The sequence below is a fragment of the Toxorhynchites rutilus genome, chromosome 1 (genome assembly GCF_029784135.1).
Source record: "Toxorhynchites rutilus septentrionalis strain SRP chromosome 1, ASM2978413v1, whole genome shotgun sequence".
Lineage (NCBI taxonomy): Eukaryota > Metazoa > Arthropoda > Insecta > Diptera > Culicidae > Toxorhynchites > Toxorhynchites rutilus.
The window spans coordinates 134029483-134051247 of NC_073744.1; the positions used below are offsets into that span (position 1 = coordinate 134029483).

Genomic DNA, 21765 nt, shown 5'->3' on the forward strand with positions numbered 1-21765 from the left:
AAGTAGATTATGCTGAATCGTAATGAGATCGATAAAAGCGTTGTTTTGAGGTTTTAGTGGCATCATTATGTTATTTGACTCTGTGTTCTCCGAGAAGCAACTAACCCATGAAATCAGCACAGGCTCAATTGTGAGCTGACACACTAACAAAAGACGCAACGATGCGAACAAACAAACGAAAACTAAACCCAAAGTGGCATCTCGGCATTGGAATTGACAATGAAAGTCGAACCCATAATTCCGCAAAAAAATATTTTGGCAAGCTTATTCACCGAGACACGTGGTGGAAGTGCGCCTCGTTGGCTTGATGCCCATAGAGGGTGACAATGCCAAGGCTACCGATGTTAATGGATGACGCGCGTTTTGGTTGCTAAATATTGATTACCATCTCATGGCACAACTGTCGTTGTTCGAAGGAACGTCAATATTGCAAGCAGTCGTTCTCATAAATATTTGAATGCCACGGAGACGAAAATTTGTTCTGCGTGATTGCTTTGAAACTTGATTCCAATTACAGCTGTCACTAACCGTCAAGTAGCGCAAATATATTCCAACAAACCGCACCATTCGCCGCTGGGAAAATCATTATCGGCTAGACTCACAAAGCGCGGCGATGCCGCCTCATGAGAAAACGCGTATTTTCACTTTCTGCGTAATTTTCTGTGAAGCCGCGGCGATTGACGATGAAAAACAACCACTTTTGCTTGGCATCAGCGCCGTCTGTTTGTCAGTTTAGCGCGGTATCTAATTCTATTGTTCCGAGCCGTTACATACACCAATCACTATCACTATCAACCGTCGTGATTGGATAGGTGTGCTGAGCGAGCAGATGGAGGGGGAGGACAATAAATTTCCCTTTGCCTCGGGTGGAAATCACCTTGCCTCTGGTCCCCACACCGATAAGCGCGGTTCTCGTAATTAAAATGCGTGTTTATCTGTTGCTGGCGCGGTTTTTTCCCCGCCGCTGCCATTCGCATAACTAGCTTTCGAGTTCGTTTGCAGATTCCGTGCTGTGTGGTGATATGAATTTTTAAGATGCGCGCGGCTATCGGCTTCGCCTCAAATTCAAATGTACGTGCATAACGCAAAGTAAATTAAATTCCAGATGCCAAGTGCTATTTTTACTCAGATATACTATTGGTTGGAGAGAAAACGTTCATTAGCACTGTCAAGATTGTTCATGACTTTGACCCGGTTCGGGCGGATACAATGCTCCCGGCACGATTCGTGCCGATAAAGTGTTCGTTCTCTTGAATTTTAAGTTGAAACGGTGCACAAAGTGTATAAAATCCCCAATAAGTCATGAACGACTGTGAGAAATATTAATTATGGAGAAATGCCCAGATCTGAATGGATTAAGTGGCGTGAATGGACGTTTGAATGTTGGTGTCGACGGAATCAGTAGGGAAGGGTTCAGTTACGCGGTGACACAGAAAAATGGAACACATTTGACAATTGAAATAGTGTAGTTGTAGGTATGATCGAATACCATTTTGTCTCATATTCCGAACCGTCTCAAATTCCGAACACTTCATTTTTAAATGTAAATTTACTAAACATTTATGTTATAAACAATTGAATAATGAAAACACCAATGATAAAATGTTTGCGTTAGCAAAGTCCGTAAAAAACAAGCATCATCCATTTTTCAGTTTGCGCAGTTTTTTCAACAATTTTGTATGTTGTTTTCATGTTAAGTGCTAGAGAATGTGTGAACCCACAATAAATAGATGAACATATTGATATTTTATGCAAAAATAATCATTGAAATTACTATTTAAGTAGTGTTCGGAATATGAATCAAGTTTCTACGCATGATTCAAATTCCGAACACTTCATTTTCAAATATAAATGTACCAAACTTTTATGATATAAACAATTGAATAATGAAAACACCAATGATAAAATGTTTGCGTTAGCAAAGTCCGTAAAAAACAAGCATCGTCCATTTTTCAGTTTGCGCAGTTTTTTCAACAATTTTGTATGTTGTTCTCATGTTAAGTGCTAGAGAATGTGTGAACCTACAATAAATAGATGAACATATTGATATTTTATGCAAAAATCTTCATTGAAAATAATATTTAAGTAGTGTTCGGAATATGAATCAAGTTTCTACGCATGATTCAAATTCCGAACACTTCATTTTTAAATGTAAATGTACCAAACTTTTATGATATAAACAATTGAATAATGAAAACACCAATGATAAAATGTTTGCGTTAGCAAAGTCCGTAAAAAACAAGCATCGTCCATTTTTCAGTTTGCGCAGTTTTTTCAACAATTTTGTATGTTGTTTTCATGTTAAGTGCTAGAGAATGTGTGAACCTACAATAAATAGATGAACATATTGATATTTTATGCAAAAATCTTCATTGAAAATAATATTTAAGTAGTGTTCGGAATATGAATCAAGTTTCTACGCATGATTCAAATTTCGAACACTTCATTTTCAAATATAAATGTACCAAACTTTTATGATATAAACAATTGAATAATGAAAACACCAATGATAAAATGTTTGCGTTAGCAAAGTCCGTAAAAAACAAGCATCGTCCATTTTTCAGTTTGCGCAGTTTTTTCAACAATTTTGTATGTTGTTCTCATGTTAAGTGCTAGAGAATGTGTGAACCTACAATAAATAGATGAACATATTGATATTTTATGCAAAAATCTTCATTGAAAATAATATTTAAGTAGTGTTCGGAATATGAATCAAGTTTCTACGCATGATTCAAATTCCGAACACTTCATTTTTAAATGTAAATGTACCAAACTTTTATGATATAAACAATTGAATAATGAAAACACCAATGATAAAATGTTTGCGTTAGCAAAGTCCGTAAAAAACAAGCATCGTCCATTTTTCAGTTTGCGCAGTTTTTTCAACAATTTTGTATGTTGTTTTCATGTTAAGTGCTAGAGAATGTGTGAACCTACAATAAATAGATGAACATATTGATATTTTATGCAAAAATCTTCATTGAAAATAATATTTAAGTAGTGTTCGGAATATGAATCAAGTTTCTACGCATGATTCAAATTTCGAACACTTCATTTTCAAATATAAATGTACCAAACTTTTATGATATAAACAATTGAATAATGAAAACACCAATGATAAAATGTTTGCGTTAGCAAAGTCCGTAAAAAACAAGCATCGTCCATTTTTCAGTTTGCGCAGTTTTTTCAACAATTTTGTATGTTGTTCTCATGTTAAGTGCTAGAGAATGTGTGAACCTACAATAAATAGATGAACATATTGATATTTTATGCAAAAATCTTCATTGAAAATAATATTTAAGTAGTGTTGGGAATATGAATCAAGTTTCTACGCATGATTCAAATTCCGAACACTTCATTTTTAAATGTAAATGTACCAAACTTTTATGATATAAACAATTGAATAATGAAAACACCAATGATAAAAAGTTTGCGTTAGCAAAGTCCGTAAAAAACAAGCATCGTCCATTTTTCAGTTTGCGCAGTTTTTTCAACAATTTTGTATGTTGTTTTCATGTTAAGTGCTAGAGAATGTGTGAACCTACAATAAATAGATGAACATATTGATATTTTATGCAAAAATCTTCATTGAAAATAATATTTAAGTAGTGTTCGGAATATGAATCAAGTTTCTACGCATGATTCAAATTTCGAACACTTCATTTTCAAATATAAATGTACCAAACTTTTATGATATAAACAATTGAATAATGAAAACACCAATGATAAAATGTTTGCGTTAGCAAAGTCCGTAAAAAACAAGCATCGTCCATTTTTCAGTTTGCGCAGTTTTTTTCAACAATTTTGTATGTTGTTTTCATGTTAAGTGCTAGAGAATGTGTGAACCTACAATAAATAGATGAACATATTGATATTTTATGCAAAAATCTTCATTGAAAATAATATTTAAGTAGTGTTCGGAATATGAATCAAGTTTCTACGCATGATTCAAATTCGGAACACTTCATTTTCAAATGTAAATGTACCAAACTTTTATGATATAAACAATTGAATAATGAAAACACCAATGATAAAATGTTTGCGTTAGCAAAGTCCGTAAAAAACAAGCATCGTCCATTTTTCAGTTTGCGCAGTTTTTTCAACAATTTTGTATGTTGTTTTCATGTTAAGTGCTAGAGAATGTGTGAACCTACAATAAATAGATGAACATATTGATATTTTATGCAAAAATCTTCATTGAAAATAATATTTAAGTAGTGTTCGGAATATGAATCAAGTTTCTACGCATGATTCAAATTTCGAACACTTCATTTTCAAATATAAATGTACCAAACTTTTATGATATAAACAATTGAATAATGAAAACACCAATGATAAAATGTTTGCGTTAGCAAAGTCCGTAAAAAACAAGCATCGTCCATTTTTCAGTTTGCGCAGTTTTTTCAACAATTTTGTATGTTGTTTTCATGTTAAGTGCTAGAGAATGTGTGAACCTACAATAAATAGATGAACATATTGATATTTTATGCAAAAATCTTCATTGAAAATAATATTTAAGTAGTGTTCGGAATATGAATCAAGTTTCTACGCATGATTCAAATTCCGAACACTTCATTTTCAAATGTAAATGTACCAAACTTTTATGATATAAACAATTGAATAATGAAAACACCAATGATAAAATGTTTGCGTTAGCAAAGTCCGTAAAAAACAAGCATCGTCCATTTTTCAGTTTGCGCAGTTTTTTCAACAATTTTGTATGTTGTTTTCATGTTAAGTGCTAGAGAATGTGTGAACCTACAATAAATAGATGAACATATTGATATTTTATGCAAAAATCTTCATTGAAAATAATATTTAAGTAGTGTTCGGAATATGAATCAAGTTTCTACGCATGATTCAAATTCCGAACACTTCATTTTCAAATATAAATGTACCAAACTTTTATGATATAAACAATTGAATAATGAAAACACCAATGATAAAATGTTTGCCGTAAGTCCGTAAAAAACAAGCATCGTCCATTTTTCAGTTTGCGCAGTTTTTTCAACAATTTTGTATGTTGTTTTCATGTTAAGTGCTAGAGAATGTGTGAACCTACAATAAATAGATGAACATATTGATATTTTATGCAAAAATCTTCATTGAAAATAATATTTAAGTAGTGTTCGGAATATGAATCAAGTTTCTACGCATGATTCAAATTTCGAACACTTCATTTTCAAATATAAATGTACCAAACTTTTATGATATAAACAATTGAATAATGAAAACACCAATGATAAAATGTTTGCCGTAAGTCCGTAAAAAACAAGCATCGTCCATTTTTCAGTTTGCGCAGTTTTTTCAACAATTTTGTATGTTGTTTTCATGTTAAGTGCTAGAGAATGTGTGAACCTACAATAAATAGATGAACATATTGATATTTTATGCAAAAATCTTCATTGAAAATAATATTTAAGTAGTGTTCGGAATATGAATCAAGTTTCTACGCATGATTCAAATTCCGAACACTTCATTTTTAAATGTAAATGTACCAAACTTTTATGATATAAACAATTGAATAATGAAAACACCAATGATAAAAAGTTTGCGTTAGCAAAGTCCGTAAAAAACAAGCATCGTCCATTTTTCAGTTTGCGCAGTTTTTTCAACAATTTTGTATGTTGTTTTCATGTTAAGTGCTAGAGAATGTGTGAACCTACAATAAATAGATGAACATATTGATATTTTATGCAAAAATCTTCATTGAAAATAATATTTAAGTAGTGTTCGGAATATGAATCAAGTTTCTACGCATGATTCAAATTTCGAACACTTCATTTTCAAATATAAATGTACCAAACTTTTATGATATAAACAATTGAATAATGAAAACACCAATGATAAAATGTTTGCGTTAGCAAAGTCCGTAAAAAACAAGCATCGTCCATTTTTCAGTTTGCGCAGTTTTTTTCAACAATTTTGTATGTTGTTTTCATGTTAAGTGCTAGAGAATGTGTGAACCTACAATAAATAGATGAACATATTGATATTTTATGCAAAAATCTTCATTGAAAATAATATTTAAGTAGTGTTCGGAATATGAATCAAGTTTCTACGCATGATTCAAATTCGGAACACTTCATTTTCAAATGTAAATGTACCAAACTTTTATGATATAAACAATTGAATAATGAAAACACCAATGATAAAATGTTTGCGTTAGCAAAGTCCGTAAAAAACAAGCATCGTCCATTTTTCAGTTTGCGCAGTTTTTTCAACAATTTTGTATGTTGTTTTCATGTTAAGTGCTAGAGAATGTGTGAACCTACAATAAATAGATGAACATATTGATATTTTATGCAAAAATCTTCATTGAAAATAATATTTAAGTAGTGTTCGGAATATGAATCAAGTTTCTACGCATGATTCAAATTCCGAACACTTCATTTTCAAATATAAATGTACCAAACTTTTATGATATAAACAATTGAATAATGAAAACACCAATGATAAAATGTTTGCCGTAAGTCCGTAAAAAACAAGCATCGTCCATTTTTCAGTTTGCGCAGTTTTTTCAACAATTTTGTATGTTGTTTTCATGTTAAGTGCTAGAGAATGTGTGAACCTACAATAAATAGATGAACATATTGATATTTTATGCAAAAATCTTCATTGAAAATAATATTTAAGTAGTGTTCGGAATATGAATCAAGTTTCTACGCATGATTCAAATTTCGAACACTTCATTTTCAAATATAAATGTACCAAACTTTTATGATATAAACAATTGAATAATGAAAACACCAATGATAAAATGTTTGCGTTAGCAAAGTCCGTAAAAAACAAGCATCGTCCATTTTTCAGTTTGCGCAGTTTTTTCAACAATTTTGTATGTTGTTTTCATGTTAAGTGCTAGAGAATGTGTGAACCTACAATAAATAGATGAACATATTGATATTTTATGCAAAAATCTTCATTGAAAATAATATTTAAGTAGTGTTCGGAATATGAATCAAGTTTCTACGCATGATTCAAATTCGGAACACTTCATTTTCAAATGTAAATGTACCAAACTTTTATGATATAAACAATTGAATAATGAAAACACCAATGATAAAATGTTTGCGTTAGCAAAGTCCGTAAAAAACAAGCATCGTCCATTTTTCAGTTTGCGCAGTTTTTTCAACAATTTTGTATGTTGTTTTCATGTTAAGTGCTAGAGAATGTGTGAACCTACAATAAATAGATGAACATATTGATATTTTATGCAAAAATCTTCATTGAAAATAATATTTAAGTAGTGTTCGGAATATGAATCAAGTTTCTACGCATGATTCAAATTCCGAACACTTCATTTTCAAATATAAATGTACCAAACTTTTATGATATAAACAATTGAATAATGAAAACACCAATGATAAAATGTTTGCCGTAAGTCCGTAAAAAACAAGCATCGTCCATTTTTCAGTTTGCGCAGTTTTTTCAACAATTTTGTATGTTGTTTTCATGTTAAGTGCTAGAGAATGTGTGAACCTACAATAAATAGATGAACATATTGATATTTTATGCAAAAATCTTCATTGAAAATAATATTTAAGTAGTGTTCGGAATATGAATCAAGTTTCTACGCATGATTCAAATTTCGAACACTTCATTTTCAAATATAAATGTACCAAACTTTTATGATATAAACAATTGAATAATGAAAACACCAATGATAAAATGTTTGCGTTAGCAAAGTCCGTAAAAAACAAGCATCGTCCATTTTTCAGTTTGCGCAGTTTTTTCAACAATTTTGTATGTTGTTTTCATGTTAAGTGCTAGAGAATGTGTGAACCTACAATAAATAGATGAACATATTGATATTTTATGCAAAAATCTTCATTGAAAATAATATTTAAGTAGTGTTCGGAATATGAATCAAGTTTCTACGCATGATTCAAATTCCGAACACGTCATTTTCAAATATAAATTTACTGAAAAACTGAAAAATGTTATAAATAATTGAATAATCAAAACCCTTAAATTCTTTGGGTAATAGCCTTCATTTCAACATCATTTACAGGTATCGATACAGCCTATAATTTATAATTTATAGCATTTGCAAGAAAGTGACAGTCAAAACCAATCATAAAATGTTTGCGTTAGCACATTCTGCAAAAGACAAATATCGCTAATTTTTCAGTTTCTGTAGTTTTTCCAACTATTTCGTTTGTTGTTTTCATGTTAAGTACTAGAAATAGTAAGAATCTACAATAAATGGATGAAATAAAATGATATTTTATGCAGATATCTTCATTAAAATTAGTGTTCGGAATATGAATCAAGTTTCTACGCATGATTCAAATTGCGAATACTCCATTTTAAAATGTGAATTTACTGAACTTTAATGATATAAATAATTTAATATTCAAAACCCTGACATTCTTTGGGTTATAGACTTTATTTTAACAACATTTATAGGTATCGATACCGATATAGCGCCCTTGGTCCCGAAACCATGTAAACTATAAGAAACAAATACAATCAGTAATAACAAAGCAAAATCCAGTTTTTTGCGAGCATTACATTTTTCCAAAGAAGACTAACTAAATAATTGACTTTAGTTTGAGGTATCGATTTAGTGAGGCAACGAAAATGGTCATGTCAAAGGGTCTGGCCGAGTATGGAAGTAAAAAGTACCCCCAAACCAAATCACCCGCTCTATGGCAAATATTGTATAGGATACCAAATAAGAAATTTTGACTATTTTTTTTTTGAACCCCTTATGAGGTTCAACATAGGATCTATGGAAAAAAAATGTACTTTTCAATGTTTTTCATGCCATTCTCGATATCTTCGAGATAAAAATTTGAAAAAAATACTGAAAGTGCATCTTACTATGGTGTATCGAGAAATATTTTTAAAAAACATTTTCATAAAAAATGTAAGTACAGGTCGGACTCGATTATCCGGAGACTTGATTATCAGGAGACTCGATTATCCGGGATTCGATTATACGGCGTATTTTATTTTTGATTTTCGGAAATTTTGAATAATTTGTATAATAATTCCATATAGAATAGCCAATATGAGTATCAAATGAAAGGGCTTGACTAGTAGAACACAGTTATTTATGAAAAATGCAAAATTCAAAATAGCTGCCACTACATAATGGCGGATTACATATTTTCCCAGAACCCCATCAATATAGTTACCAAATGAAGGGGTTCAATAGTAGAACACAGTTATTTATGAAAAATGCAAATCCAAAATGACCACCACCACAAAACGACGTCATTTTTTTCAAAGTCCCATCAATATGGGTATCAAATGAAAGTGCTCGACTGGTAGAACACAGTAGACCATGAACAATCCAAATCCAAGATGGCCGCAGTTCCCAAATAAACAGTTAATTCTTGATGGTTTCATTCAGCTTGCCCTGTTAGTATGTATGTTTGAATGTTTGTAGGGTTGTCCCACATTAATTGAAATTTGACCCCGTTCCTGATCACTCATTGATCTGAAATTTGGAACAAACCTTTAATTCTACTGCCATTATAAAACTGCGTATTCCATAATCTTGAAAAATTCAATTTGGTCGCTTGGAATGGCTTGACGTCGCCGCCACAAAATGGTCGACTATGTATTTTTTGCAATCCCCTTAATATTGGTATCAAATGAAATAATTTGACTAATATAATACAGTACATCATCAAAATATTCCAAAGAATGTTAGATAAAAAATAAAAATTGAAAAAAAAAAGTTTAATGGTTTTATTGTAGAGAAGTATACTAATGATACAGATAATTTACTAGAAAATAAAATAAGTAAAAAAAAAAGTTTTAAGTTAAATGGTTTAATGTACTAAAAGCTAGAAAATAATTAGGCAAGAAGCAGTTAGTAGTTATCACATCCGTTTCTTTATTAATCTAGGACATTGATGAGACTAAAATAAAATCGTGGGGTATTTGATAAAACAACTAATTGTGGATAATGGAAATCTAACGTTTATTTCTTACCTAATTTACTTCGGAATAATTTCATTGTGTACTGTATTTTATTAGTCAAATCATTTTTCAAATCAGATATTTAGGGGATTGCAAAAAATACATAGTCGACCATTTAGTGGGGGCGACCTTTTTTGAATTTATGTTGTTTATTACGTTTTGGGTTCTCCAAGTCAAGCATGCAGTCATTTTTATAGCGGCGGTCAAATTGAATTTTTAAAGATCATGGAATACGCAGTTTCATAATGACAGTAGAATTAGAGGTGTCTTCCAAAATTTCAGATCAATCAGTCAACGGGAACGGGGTCAATGTTCTATTAATGTAGGACAACCCTACAAACAGTCAAACATACAGACAAACAGGTCAAGCTGAATGAAACTATTAAAAAAATAATTAGTTATAAGGGGACTGCGGCAATATTGGAAATGGATAGGGACCGCATGAAAAAAAATTGCATAAAAAAAATCGTGCAAAACTTCGCCAGTAGCTTTAAAAAATCGTGTTCGGTACACATTTAGAAAAAAACTTTTTCTGTGCGGTAGATAGGGACCTCATGAAAAAAGTTTCCCCCAAGAAAATAACTCAAACCCACGCCGTTTACCGTTCAATTTCCTTTTGTTTCCCTGCTTTACGATGGGACAGTTTGCTTTTTCGGTTGCGCGTGGCTGTTTTATGCTTTTAGTTGCATGTCGAAACGTGTTGCTGTTAGAAATCATGTCATGAAAAAACTTGCAAAAACTTAGAGCATTTGATGGGAGGAAGAGACTGATTTCAGAAGTGGATAATTGAGACGCAAATATTTTTTATCGCACTGAAATGCGTATTAACCATCGAAAAAAACTAAGTGGACGATAACTTCGTCAAATATGCTTTTTTTCATATACCGCGCAAAACAAATCGCACAAAAAAACCACACAAGAACAAAAAACCGCACAAAAAAATCGTACAAAAAAAATTCGCACAAAAAAAACCGCACGTAAACAGGTTTAAGTGTAAATCTTGACGTTTCATGCAATTCTAAGACATTTAGCATCAAAAAACTTTTTTCGAAAACCCCGATTTCCTTTACTCCCCCCTTGGGTGATTTTTCGATTTCCAGAAAACTAAAATTTTGAGATCTGCGACAATAGTAAATGAAGTCCGTATGAGCTAATATTTTGCAGAGGGTATTTTATCGAGCAAATCAACATTTCGTAGGGAGTCCTGTATGAAAAATCGATATGACGATTTTCATTGGCACCCCAAACCATACTTTTTGCCTCGTATTCCTACAAAAACGGAAAAAGTCCCAGTGTCGATTTTTGACAAAAAATTTTTTCGAGATGACAGTAGATCTCGGCGTTTCATGCAATTTGAAGACATTTTGCAACAATTTTTTTTTTCGAAAACCCCGGCTATTTTTATTGCTAACGTAAAGAATCATAATATCATTCGTTTTGAGCTTAAATTGGTTGAATGGAAGACGAAAAAACCAGGATTCAAGAAAAACCGTTCATTTTTGGCACATGTGCCTAAATCGAACCGTGCCAAAAACGAAACGTGCCAAAATCGAACAGGGTCTGTATCATGAAACTCGTTGTGAGTCGCTAGAGGATGAAAGTGACGAAAGTAACGTCACTACAAAAACTGAACCTAAAGTGCTAGATTCAGCTGAGGTCCACTCTTCGTGGAAGAAAAACCCTCACCAAGGGTCAGAGAAGGAGGCTGAAGAACTTGGTCGCAGCTGGGATCCCTGCAAAGGAAGCTCGGCAGCAAGCACTGAGTCAGCACATCTCTGGACCAGCAAAACGCCCCCGAGGATCGGAACTACCTGGTAGTGATGAAAAACCGATTCTTAAAAAATCTAAACAAAATCTCTGCCCCCGTAAAAGAGCGGGGTTGAATGAGCAAAAAAAAAGATGCCCAAAACACTCTTCAAAACAAAGACTCCGCAATAACTTCTGTCGAAACTGGAATCTCCTTCAAGGAAGCTTTGGAACAGATCAAAGTTGGAATACTCCCGAAGGACTATCCCAACACCGATCCTACTACGGCTCAGTTAGATTCCATCCGAAATTCTCTACTCACTGCAATAGAAAGAAACGAGCCGGTTAAGCCCAAATTTTTCAATTGCTCGTATAAGTCAGGTTATCTAATCCTTTCGTGCAAAGACCATCAAACTTCGGAATGGTTGAAGAAAGTGGTTCCCGGGATAATCCTAGACGACAACATCAAACTGGTTGCTCTAGACGCTAAAAATATTCCGCGTCCAGAAATTCTCCATGCCTTTTTCCCACAAAGCGCAACATTCAGCGACGAGAGACTCAAAAGCCTCATTGAGAGTCAAAATGAAAATCTCTCCACCGATAAATGGCGAATACTAAAGAGATCCAATCCCAACGAAATTCACGCGGACTGGACGCTAACAGTCGACGAAGCTTCAATGCGTAAACTAATTAGCACAAACTTCAATAAAAACTTCCAATTTGGCGGAACAAAGCTGAGGAAAACAAATCCAAAGCAGCGCCAAGTCATAACCCAGAGACTAGTGACTCCAAAATAGTGGAACCACAAAATGCTCAAGAAGTTGTCAGAAGGGTTTCTGGTAAACCAAAGCGCCCTCGTGAAGCTTCTCCGAAAAACAAGAAGCTTGGCATTCTGAGTATTCCCGGCCCAAGCGGTACAAACTCAACGGTTATCGCAAACAGGTTAGGAGCCTCGACTGTGCCAAGTAAAAAAGGTGAGTTTCTTCAAACCCATCCCAGATCCAATACGAATACGGAAACTGGAACAAGCAAAAAACCTGACCTGATTTTCAAAAAAAAAAAACAGATGGGACTCCGATCCTCCCAAATGAACTACCAGATCGGACAACCCAACCTAATGCAGAACACTAAAGTTCTGCAAATAAACCTCCATCACGCCAAAGCAGCGTCGAGCGTGCTATCCAGGAGGTTTACAAAAGACGCTGTGGATCTCTTATACAAGAGCCTTGGGTTCACAAAGGAAGAATACTAGGTATTCAAACAGGTTCATGTAAGTTGTTCTATGATGACAAGCATGACTCCGCAAGAGCTGCTTAGTAAATGCAAACATTAAATGCTTTCCTATTACAGAGTTCATTCAAAGGGACATCGTCGCGATCAGAGTGGAAGTTCCTACCGCCAAAGGAAGGGCCGACATCGTAATTGCGTCGGCTTACTTTCCAGACGACGTTCCTGAGGTTCCTCCACGAGAGGTAGCGGCGTTTGTAAACTACTGCAGGGAAATTAACAAGGACTTCATCATCGGATGTGATGCCAACGCTCATCACACTTTGTGGGCAAGTACGGATATTAATTACCGAAGTGAGTGTCTTTTAGAATTTCTCTCGTTAAACAACATAGATATTGCTAACAAAGGGAATGAACCAACCTTCATTAACGCTATCAGACAAGAAGTCTTAGATCTAACGCTGTGCAGCCCGGCTGTTCAAGAAAATATCCATAACTGGCACGTTTCCGAAGAGGCGTCTTTGTCCGATCATAGACACACTTTTTTTAATGGAATGGTGGCATGGAAGTTCATAGAGAATACCGAGATCTCAAAAAAACCAATTGGGATCGGTATGCACTTGAACTCGAGTCAAAAACTCTAAACTCGATAATAAGGTCGATTCAGCAGCTTGAATCAGCTACAAAAGAATTAGATGCAACGATAGTCTCTGCCTACAACAGTAATTGCCCACTGAGAAAAGTTTCTTCGACAAGAAACGTTCCTTGGTGGAATAAAAGGCTCGAACGGCTTCGCAAAACGGCGCGTTCAACAGAGCAAAAATTACCTCGGACTGGTCTCAATATAAGAGAGCCCTAACTGAGTACAGTAGAGAACTGAGACGATCTAAACGAAAATCCTGGGTATATAACTGCGAAAGCATTGAAAATACTCCAATCGTTGCTAGACTCAACAAGACTTTGGCAAAAGACCACTCGAACGGGCTTGGATCGCTTAAAAAGGATGACACCTCAGAAGTACTAGACTTGCTGATGAAGACTCACTTTCTGGGATCTACATCTGTCCACTCGGATACAAATCCTGGCTATAATGGCGACACAATATGCTCTCGAAGGCGTCTCACAGGACCCGAAAGTGCAAAGGATTTCGCAAATATAGTTGCTGGATTAGCTTTCACGAGGGCCAGGGTAGTAAACGCGATGAGATCCTTTCTACCTTACAAATCTGCAGGTGCAGGTGGGATTTTTCCAGCCCTGATTCAAAATGGAGAATCAAAACTAATTCCATCTCTAATCGAGATCTTTAAGGCAAGTCTGATACTAGAGCACATTCCTTCGATATGGAGACTTGTGAAAGTAGTTTTCATCTCAAAAGCGGGAAAACGCGACAAATTACTTCCAAAGGCTTTCAGACCAATTAGTTTATCATCAATACTGATGAAAACTATGGAAAAAGTATTATATGAATACATAAAGTCTGTATTCATGTCCAAACACCCACTATCCACATACCAATTTGCCTACCAATCAGGCAAATCCACAATCACAGCACTACACATGCTTGTGACAAAAATTGAAAAATCTCTCTTGTCAAAAGAAACCGCATTATGCGCGTTTCTTGACATCGAAGGTGCTTTTGATAATGCTTCTTATCTATCAATGGCACAGGCAATGAGAAGAAGACACTTCGATAACTGTATAGTCGAATGGATCCATGGCATGCTCACACACAGACAAATCACCTCGGAGCTGGGCGGGTCGTCTAATTACGTGATTGCAACAAAGGGTTGCCCACAAGGAGGCGTTCTATCACCTCTCCTTTGGTCACTAGTAGTTGACGACCTTCTGACAAGTTTAGAGGCAAGAGGTTTTGAAATTGTGGGCTTCGCTGATGATCTAGTCATAATGATACGAGGCAAGTTCGACGACGTGATATCGAGCAGAATGCAGATGGCCTTAAACCTTACACAAACCTGGTGTACCACAGAAGGTCTGAGCATAAATCCCTCAAAAACAACAATTGTCCCATTCACCAAAAATAAAAAACAGCATCTGCAGTCTTTATATCTTGGGGGAGTGGAAATAAAATGCAGCACTTCAGTGAAATATCTAGGTGTTATCCTAGATGCTAAACTCAACTGGAATACGCACTTAGATGCAATAATCAGTAAGGCCAATACAGCCCTATGGGCATGTTCTAAAATGATAGGAAGAACATGGGGCCTTAAACCAGAAATGGTAATGTGGGTCTACACTGCCATTGTGCGGCCTAGGATAACCTATGCCTCATTAGTCTGGTGGCCGAAGACCAAGGAGACTGTAGCTACAAAAACGCTAAACAAACTCCCACGACTAGCATGCGTTGCAATTACTAGAGCAATGCAAAGCACACCCTCGAAGGCACTGGAGGCTATTCTTCACTTGCTACCTCTGAACCAACATGTACAGCTAGAGGCTAAGAAAAGCGCTCTAAAGCTTAAACAATGGAAAAAAATACTAGACGGAGACAAAATTGGTCACTTGAGCATCCTGAATCTCTTACCCGTAGGACCATCCTCAGAGATGAACAGTGATTGGATGGAACCTAGGACTAACTACGACATTCCATACAGTGTAATCGAACCTTCTCGTTCAGTATGGGATGAAGGCGGTCCCAGTGTTCGTAATGGTTCAATCATGTTCTACACTGATGGGTCAAAAATGGGAATCAGAACAGGTGCTGGAGTGTATGGTCCCAGAACAAAATATCTGTATCTATGGGAAACTGGCCAACAGTTTTTCAGGCAGAAATAGCTGCTATAATAGAATGCTCAAATGTCTGCCTTAAAAGAAAATATAGCTAAAACATGCTAACATCTGCATATTCTCAGACAGTCAAGCGGCACTTAAAGCTTTAAATGCTTTTAAATGCTCCTCAAAAATTGTCTGGGAATGCATTCTCCTCTTACGGCAACTACGTCGGATAAGTTCGGTACAACTGTACTGGATTCCTGGCCATTGCGGCATAGAGGGTAACGAGCGAGCAGATGAACTTGCCAGGAACGGCTCAAGCTCACCTTTCACTGGTCCAGAACCATTCTGTGGAATTTCTGACTGTGTGTTGAAAGGTGAGCTGAAGACCGGGAAGTGTTAGCCAACTGGTTGGCGGTACAACTTAACCAGTCAAAAAAATTTATCACGCCGAGTATTAAAATTACTCAACAATTGCTGAGTCTTAATAAGAAAGACTTCAGCACAATCACGGGCCTTATAACAGGACACTGTCCGAGTAAATACCATCTCAAAAACATAGGTTTAGTGCAAGATGATATTTGTCGCTTTTGTAACACCGAAAGCGAAACCTCGGAACATTTGCTCTGTAATTGTGGAGCTCTAACTAGACGCAGACTTCAATACCTTGATAAGGCTATTCTGGAGCCCAAGGAAATTTGGTCTGCGTCGCCGATCAGGATTATAAAATGTATCAAACAGAGTATTCCTGATTGGCACCTATCTCGCTATAGCTTTCTGTCTACTTCTTCATCAATAAGCAGTAGGTAAGCTTGAAGTGGAGTATAAAAAATAGGATATACCACAATAGTTCAGAATAATGGACGCAGTGGTTCACATCCAACAGGGAAAAAAACTTACAATTATTGCTTAGTTATTTCCTGAAGGATTGACGAGATTTTTGCCATAACCGATCTGAGCACTCCATAACAATTCATTACAATGAATAAAATAATATGTTATATGAAGCTAACTATCAAACAATCGAAAAATCTCCAAATGGAAATTCCTTGCTCTGATCGGTCGATCCGTAAAAGTAATCTATTCTCTCACATCCAGTGCGTCTGTACTCTGTAGAAATTTTCATTTTCTTAGTAGAATCGCAGCCTCTAGTGCCGTGTCCTTTATCTCGCGCATCTCCAAATTTTGACATAGATTTGCGTCTTTTGGAAGTACAAATTGAAAAATGAAAATCTATCACACTGTGAAAATTGCCCAACTTCAAACGCTCGTTGCTCAGTCATTTCATAATGGATTTATGAGAATTTCAAACATCCAAAATCAACAGATTAACGTAATCCTACGTCATCTATGCGGTCCTATCACGGACATAACCCTCCTGTGATCTTTTTTTCATTCATAAATTACCTGAAAGATGGGAAAAATGTGCAGCTTCCAATGCACAATGGTCCAGGAGATGCATTTAAGTGAAAATTAGCATTTAGAGCTTGACAGTTATTCTCTAGACAAAAACTGTCTTACACAAAGTGGTGACTCAAGATAGAGCGCTCGTTTTTATGTTGTCAAAAATAGGGTGACCACAATTGTCGATGAAATAAAAAATCTAACTTTCTTATCTTTATAGATAGAGGTAAACATAGTTCGACAATGTTGTAGCTCCCATTATTTGAGACATCTTTGTAGAACAAAGTTTATCTCTAAAAATAATCGATATAGCGCCTTTTTCTATGTTACGTTAGGGTCACCATGAAAAAAACCATTTTTTTTTGCTCTAACTTTTATATTTCTAATTCTGCATGCAAACTGTCTTCGAAAGACTGTTAGAGCTTGCTAATACAAACATTTTCCGATGCAGAACTTGTCGATATTTCAACTTTACTCAAAGTTATTGATATTTCTTCCCAAAAATATGCTCTCTTCAATTGTTTTGTCATTCTTTCTGGGGCAAACGTAAACAAAGATTATTGGCGGCATTTGAAAGAGCATATTCCACTCTACATGATGAGTGATTTTCAAAACTATGTTATTTTTCGTGTTTGAGTAAATCAAAATTGAAATCATGAGTTTTTGGGTGAAAAACCATCTATAACATTGAGTAGGATTAAGATATAGACAAGTTCTGCATCGCAAAATGTTGGTATCAATAAGCTCTGAAAGTCGTACGAAGACAGTTTTGATGTAGAATTTGAAATATAAAAGTTAAAGTAGAAAAAAAACATTTTTTCATCGTCGCCCTAATGCCCTAATGTCGAAAGACTTTTAGAGCTTACTAATACAAACACTTTTCGATGCAGAACTTGTGAATATCTCAACTTTACTCAAAGTTATTGATATTTCTTTCCAAAAAACACGCTCTTTCCATTTGTTTGTCATTCTTTCTGGGGCAAACGTAAAAAATGTTTGTTGACGGAAATTGGAAGAACAAATTTCACTCTATATTTGATTTTCAAATCTATGTTATTTCAATCAATAAACTTTGAGCAGAATTGAGATATTGACATGTTCTGCATCGCAAAATGTTGGTATTGATAAGCTCTAAAAGTCGTGCGAAGACCATTTTGATGTAGAATTTTCAATATAAAAGTAAGAGTAAAAAATCCGTTTTCTCATAGTTACCCTAATGCAACTCAGATAGAAAGCGCTAAAAACAACTTTGTGGGAGATATTTATTGTTTGGACAAAAACTGTCTTAAACAAAGTTGTTACATATGATAGAGCGCTCATTTTTATGTTATCAAAAACAAGGTGACCAAAATTTTCGATGAAATGAAAAATCTAACTTTCATATCTTTATAGATAGAGATAAACATAGTTCAACAATGTTGTAGCCCTAGTTATTTTCAACAAATTTGTAGAACAAAGTTTTTTTCTATCTTTTAAAATAGTCGATTTAGCACTTTTTTCTAAGTTGCATTAGGGCGACGATGAAAAAATGTTTTTTTTCTACTTTAACTTTTATATTTCAAATTCTACATCAAAACTGTCTTCGTACGACATTCAGAGCTTATTGATACCAACATTTCGCGATGCAGAACTTGTCTATATCTTAATCCTACTCAAAGTTATAGCTGGTTTTTCACCCAAAAACTCATGATTTCAATTTTGATTTACTCAAACACGAAAAATAACATAGTTTTGAAAATCACTCATCATGTAGAGTGGAATATGCTCTTTCAAATGCCGCCAATAAACTTTGTTTACGTTTGCCCCAGAAAGAATGACAAAACAATTGAAGAGAGCATATTTTTGGGAAGAAATATCAATAACTTTGAGTAAAGTTGAGATATCGACAAGTTCTGCATCGGAAAATGTTTGTATTAGCAAGCTCTAACAGTCTTTCGAAGACAGTTTGCATGCAGAATTAGAAATATAAAAGTTAGAGCAAAAAAATGGTTTTTTTCATGGTGGCCCTAACGTAACATAGAAAAAGGCGCTATATCGATTATTTTTAGAGATAAACTTTGTTCTACAAAGATGTCTCAAATAACTGGGACTACAGCATTGTCGAACTATGTTTACCTCTATCTCTAAAGATAAGAAAGTTATATTTTTTATTTCATCGACAATTTTGGTCACCCTATTTTTGATAACATAAAAATGAGCGCTCTATCATATGTAACAACTTTGTCTAAGACAGTTTTTGTCTAGAGAATAACTGTCGAGCTCTAAATGCTAATTTCCACTTAAATACATCTCCTGGACCATTATGCAATAGGCTTAACTTCGAAAAGAATATTTAAATCCATTGAACAGCAATAAACGTGTATTTACAATTAAAACACTCCGGTTTAATGGCATAAACCTGTTAATAGACTAGACCGCTAATAAAAGTCCAGTTCGTAATTTAATGACGTGTTTTGACGTCATGATTAATAGCAACTTAAATCAAAAGTGACATAGCAGGTAATCGTAAACATAAACTCATACAGTAGATTGAAACCTGTCCATGTATCTTCATTTTGGCGTTGTGCTTATGAACCTTCCACACGAGAAACCCTGTACAGTTTACCCAATTTCATGGTAAATTACACTGCGAAACTAGGTGACCAAAGTCACCCTAAGGCGGCCTCCACGAAACTTACCGTTTCAATTCCAGTCTTGTACCAGAGATCAGTTCAGGTGCAAAGATCACGATTCCGCGCGCTGCTGGCCAGTAATCCGGTTTTCAGCAGTGTCAATAACAGCGTAAAACACTGTTGTCGTATTATGCCTCCGATCGTTCCACCGATTAATGATTGCTTACACTTATGCAATTCCTTTCGCGTGAATTGTTAGCAATGGATCCAATCTGCGCCCATTCGCTATGCCCCACGCTTAAATCTGGTATACCACTTTTTTGTTTGCCTCTCGCGTATCGCGACTTGAAACGCTATTGGTAACGGAACATATTACTGCTCGTGACTATTTATTGCGTTTCGTGTAATTCCGCGCATAGACATTTTAAGCTACTCTCCACTCCAGCAGAAGCATGCACTGAATGTTTGGTCGTGTTCTATTAGGACCACACGAAGATATCATTAAAACCTCCGCGAGCAATTCGTGATGATGTTATGTTGCGGATAATATGTAAACATTGCAACGGAGCTTTCGTCCGTATCCAAAATGTCAATAAACTCTTGACCTGACATAAATTCTATGCTTCAGCTTCCCCTTTCTGTGTTTTGGCTTTTATGTTGCCAGCTTCACACTCACACACAGACACATGTACATTCGCGGACACAGTTTTGCACAATCCTTTGTACGGTACTTTATTTTCCCGCAGGGCGCAGAACCAGAAAACAAACGACGGAATGGTTGTCAGGAGAACTCTAACAAAGCCCTGAGTTTACTGCGTATCTTCGCACACACTTCCGGCACCGCGATTCACAGCGACACACAATCCAATCGAGATTTTACCACAGAACAGCTCATTAATGGTGTTTCCTGTGGATCAATCTCGTCTCGCAGACAAGAACTTTTTTGTAACTTTGCTTTGCTTCTAGGAAAGCGCACTCAACTGGAGGATTCCCCCACAATCACTTCTTCTCCAACACAACAAACCATTACAATTCACCTCTTACATTAGTAGTTACTATTAATGGCAATCCCGGATGCCAGAAGAGAGCGAAACAGAAACTTACGTCCATCCGCGAGTGAACGTAGCGAGCGTTTGGAAGTTGCGTTGTTTGACGCCACGGGCAAACCGTTGAATGGTTCTGGCCGCTCTCTGTATCTCCTGTTTCTCAGGTGTGTTTCGATGACGGTGTTTATTTGCTCTCCCTCTCGATAGAAAGCACACGCATACATCCAGCGTGATTCATTCATGAGCCACACATCGCCAGCATTCGCGGGACAGGTGATTCAGCGTGAACCGTGGGAAAGAGTGGGTGAGAACGCACAGTAGGAAAATGAAAGATAAAATTGGTCACGTGTTCTGCATGGGGTGAAAAGATTCCTGTAGTGATTGAGAAAAAACAGATGTGTTCTGCATTTGATGAAGAATGGTTAAATTCCAACTTTATACTGCGAATCATGCAAATGGCAAATCAGTGAATGTAAACATGGTCGCATAATTTTTCATGGAATACTCGTTTTTCATACGAAAAAAAACACAAATTACAGAGGACTTACGACATTTTTATTTGAACTGTTAAATTCGTATCTGTCATACACAGAGTTGCCAGCCTTCCAGTTTTTCCTGTATATTGCCAGTTTTTTGAGCATGCCAGCAAAACAGCCAAAGGCCAAAAATCTCCAGTTTTTTTTAATTTTCACAGTTTTATCCAGCTTTTTTTTTATTTTTTGGGCATTTTCAAGTTTTTTACTCCCTATTGTTAAGACTGCTTCCATGACTTGGTTGAGGTTATCGAAACTGACTCAGAAACGTTTTACGAGACTGTCGTTGCCTGTTTTAATAGAGACGGAATACCATACCGGTACCGAGAAGTCATAAAGAACGTGTCTAGAAAAGTACTGCCCAAGTTCGTTCACACTAAAATGTGTTTGCCATAGTATGGTTCTGTGTGCAATACATGCATGTGAACACATGCCTGAGAGAATTGAGCAACTGTGTAAGGATAACTACTGCTATCTTAGCTGTAGTCTAGGGTGCCAATGAAAGTATGGGAAAAAATCGACTCTAAAATT

At 35.5% G+C, this 21765-nt stretch overlaps 2 protein-coding genes across 4 annotated transcripts in view; one reads left to right on the top strand and one right to left on the bottom strand.

Moving 5' to 3' along the window:
• Positions 1-20811, bottom strand: part of LOC129771711 (uncharacterized) — a 109915-nt gene extending 89104 nt beyond the window's left edge. For all 3 annotated transcript variants that reach the window (XM_055775661.1, XM_055775669.1, XM_055775679.1), the window contains exon 1: positions 19722-20811. The gene's annotated coding sequence lies outside the window, so the exon portion shown is untranslated. The remainder of the gene's footprint in view (positions 1-19721) is intronic.
• LOC129761458 (uncharacterized) lies at positions 11820-12479 on the top strand. The gene has a single exon (XM_055759180.1). The coding sequence runs from the start codon at positions 11820-11822 to the stop codon at positions 12477-12479; it is 660 nt and encodes a 219-aa protein (XP_055615155.1).
• Positions 20812-21765: the final 954 nt, after the last annotated feature.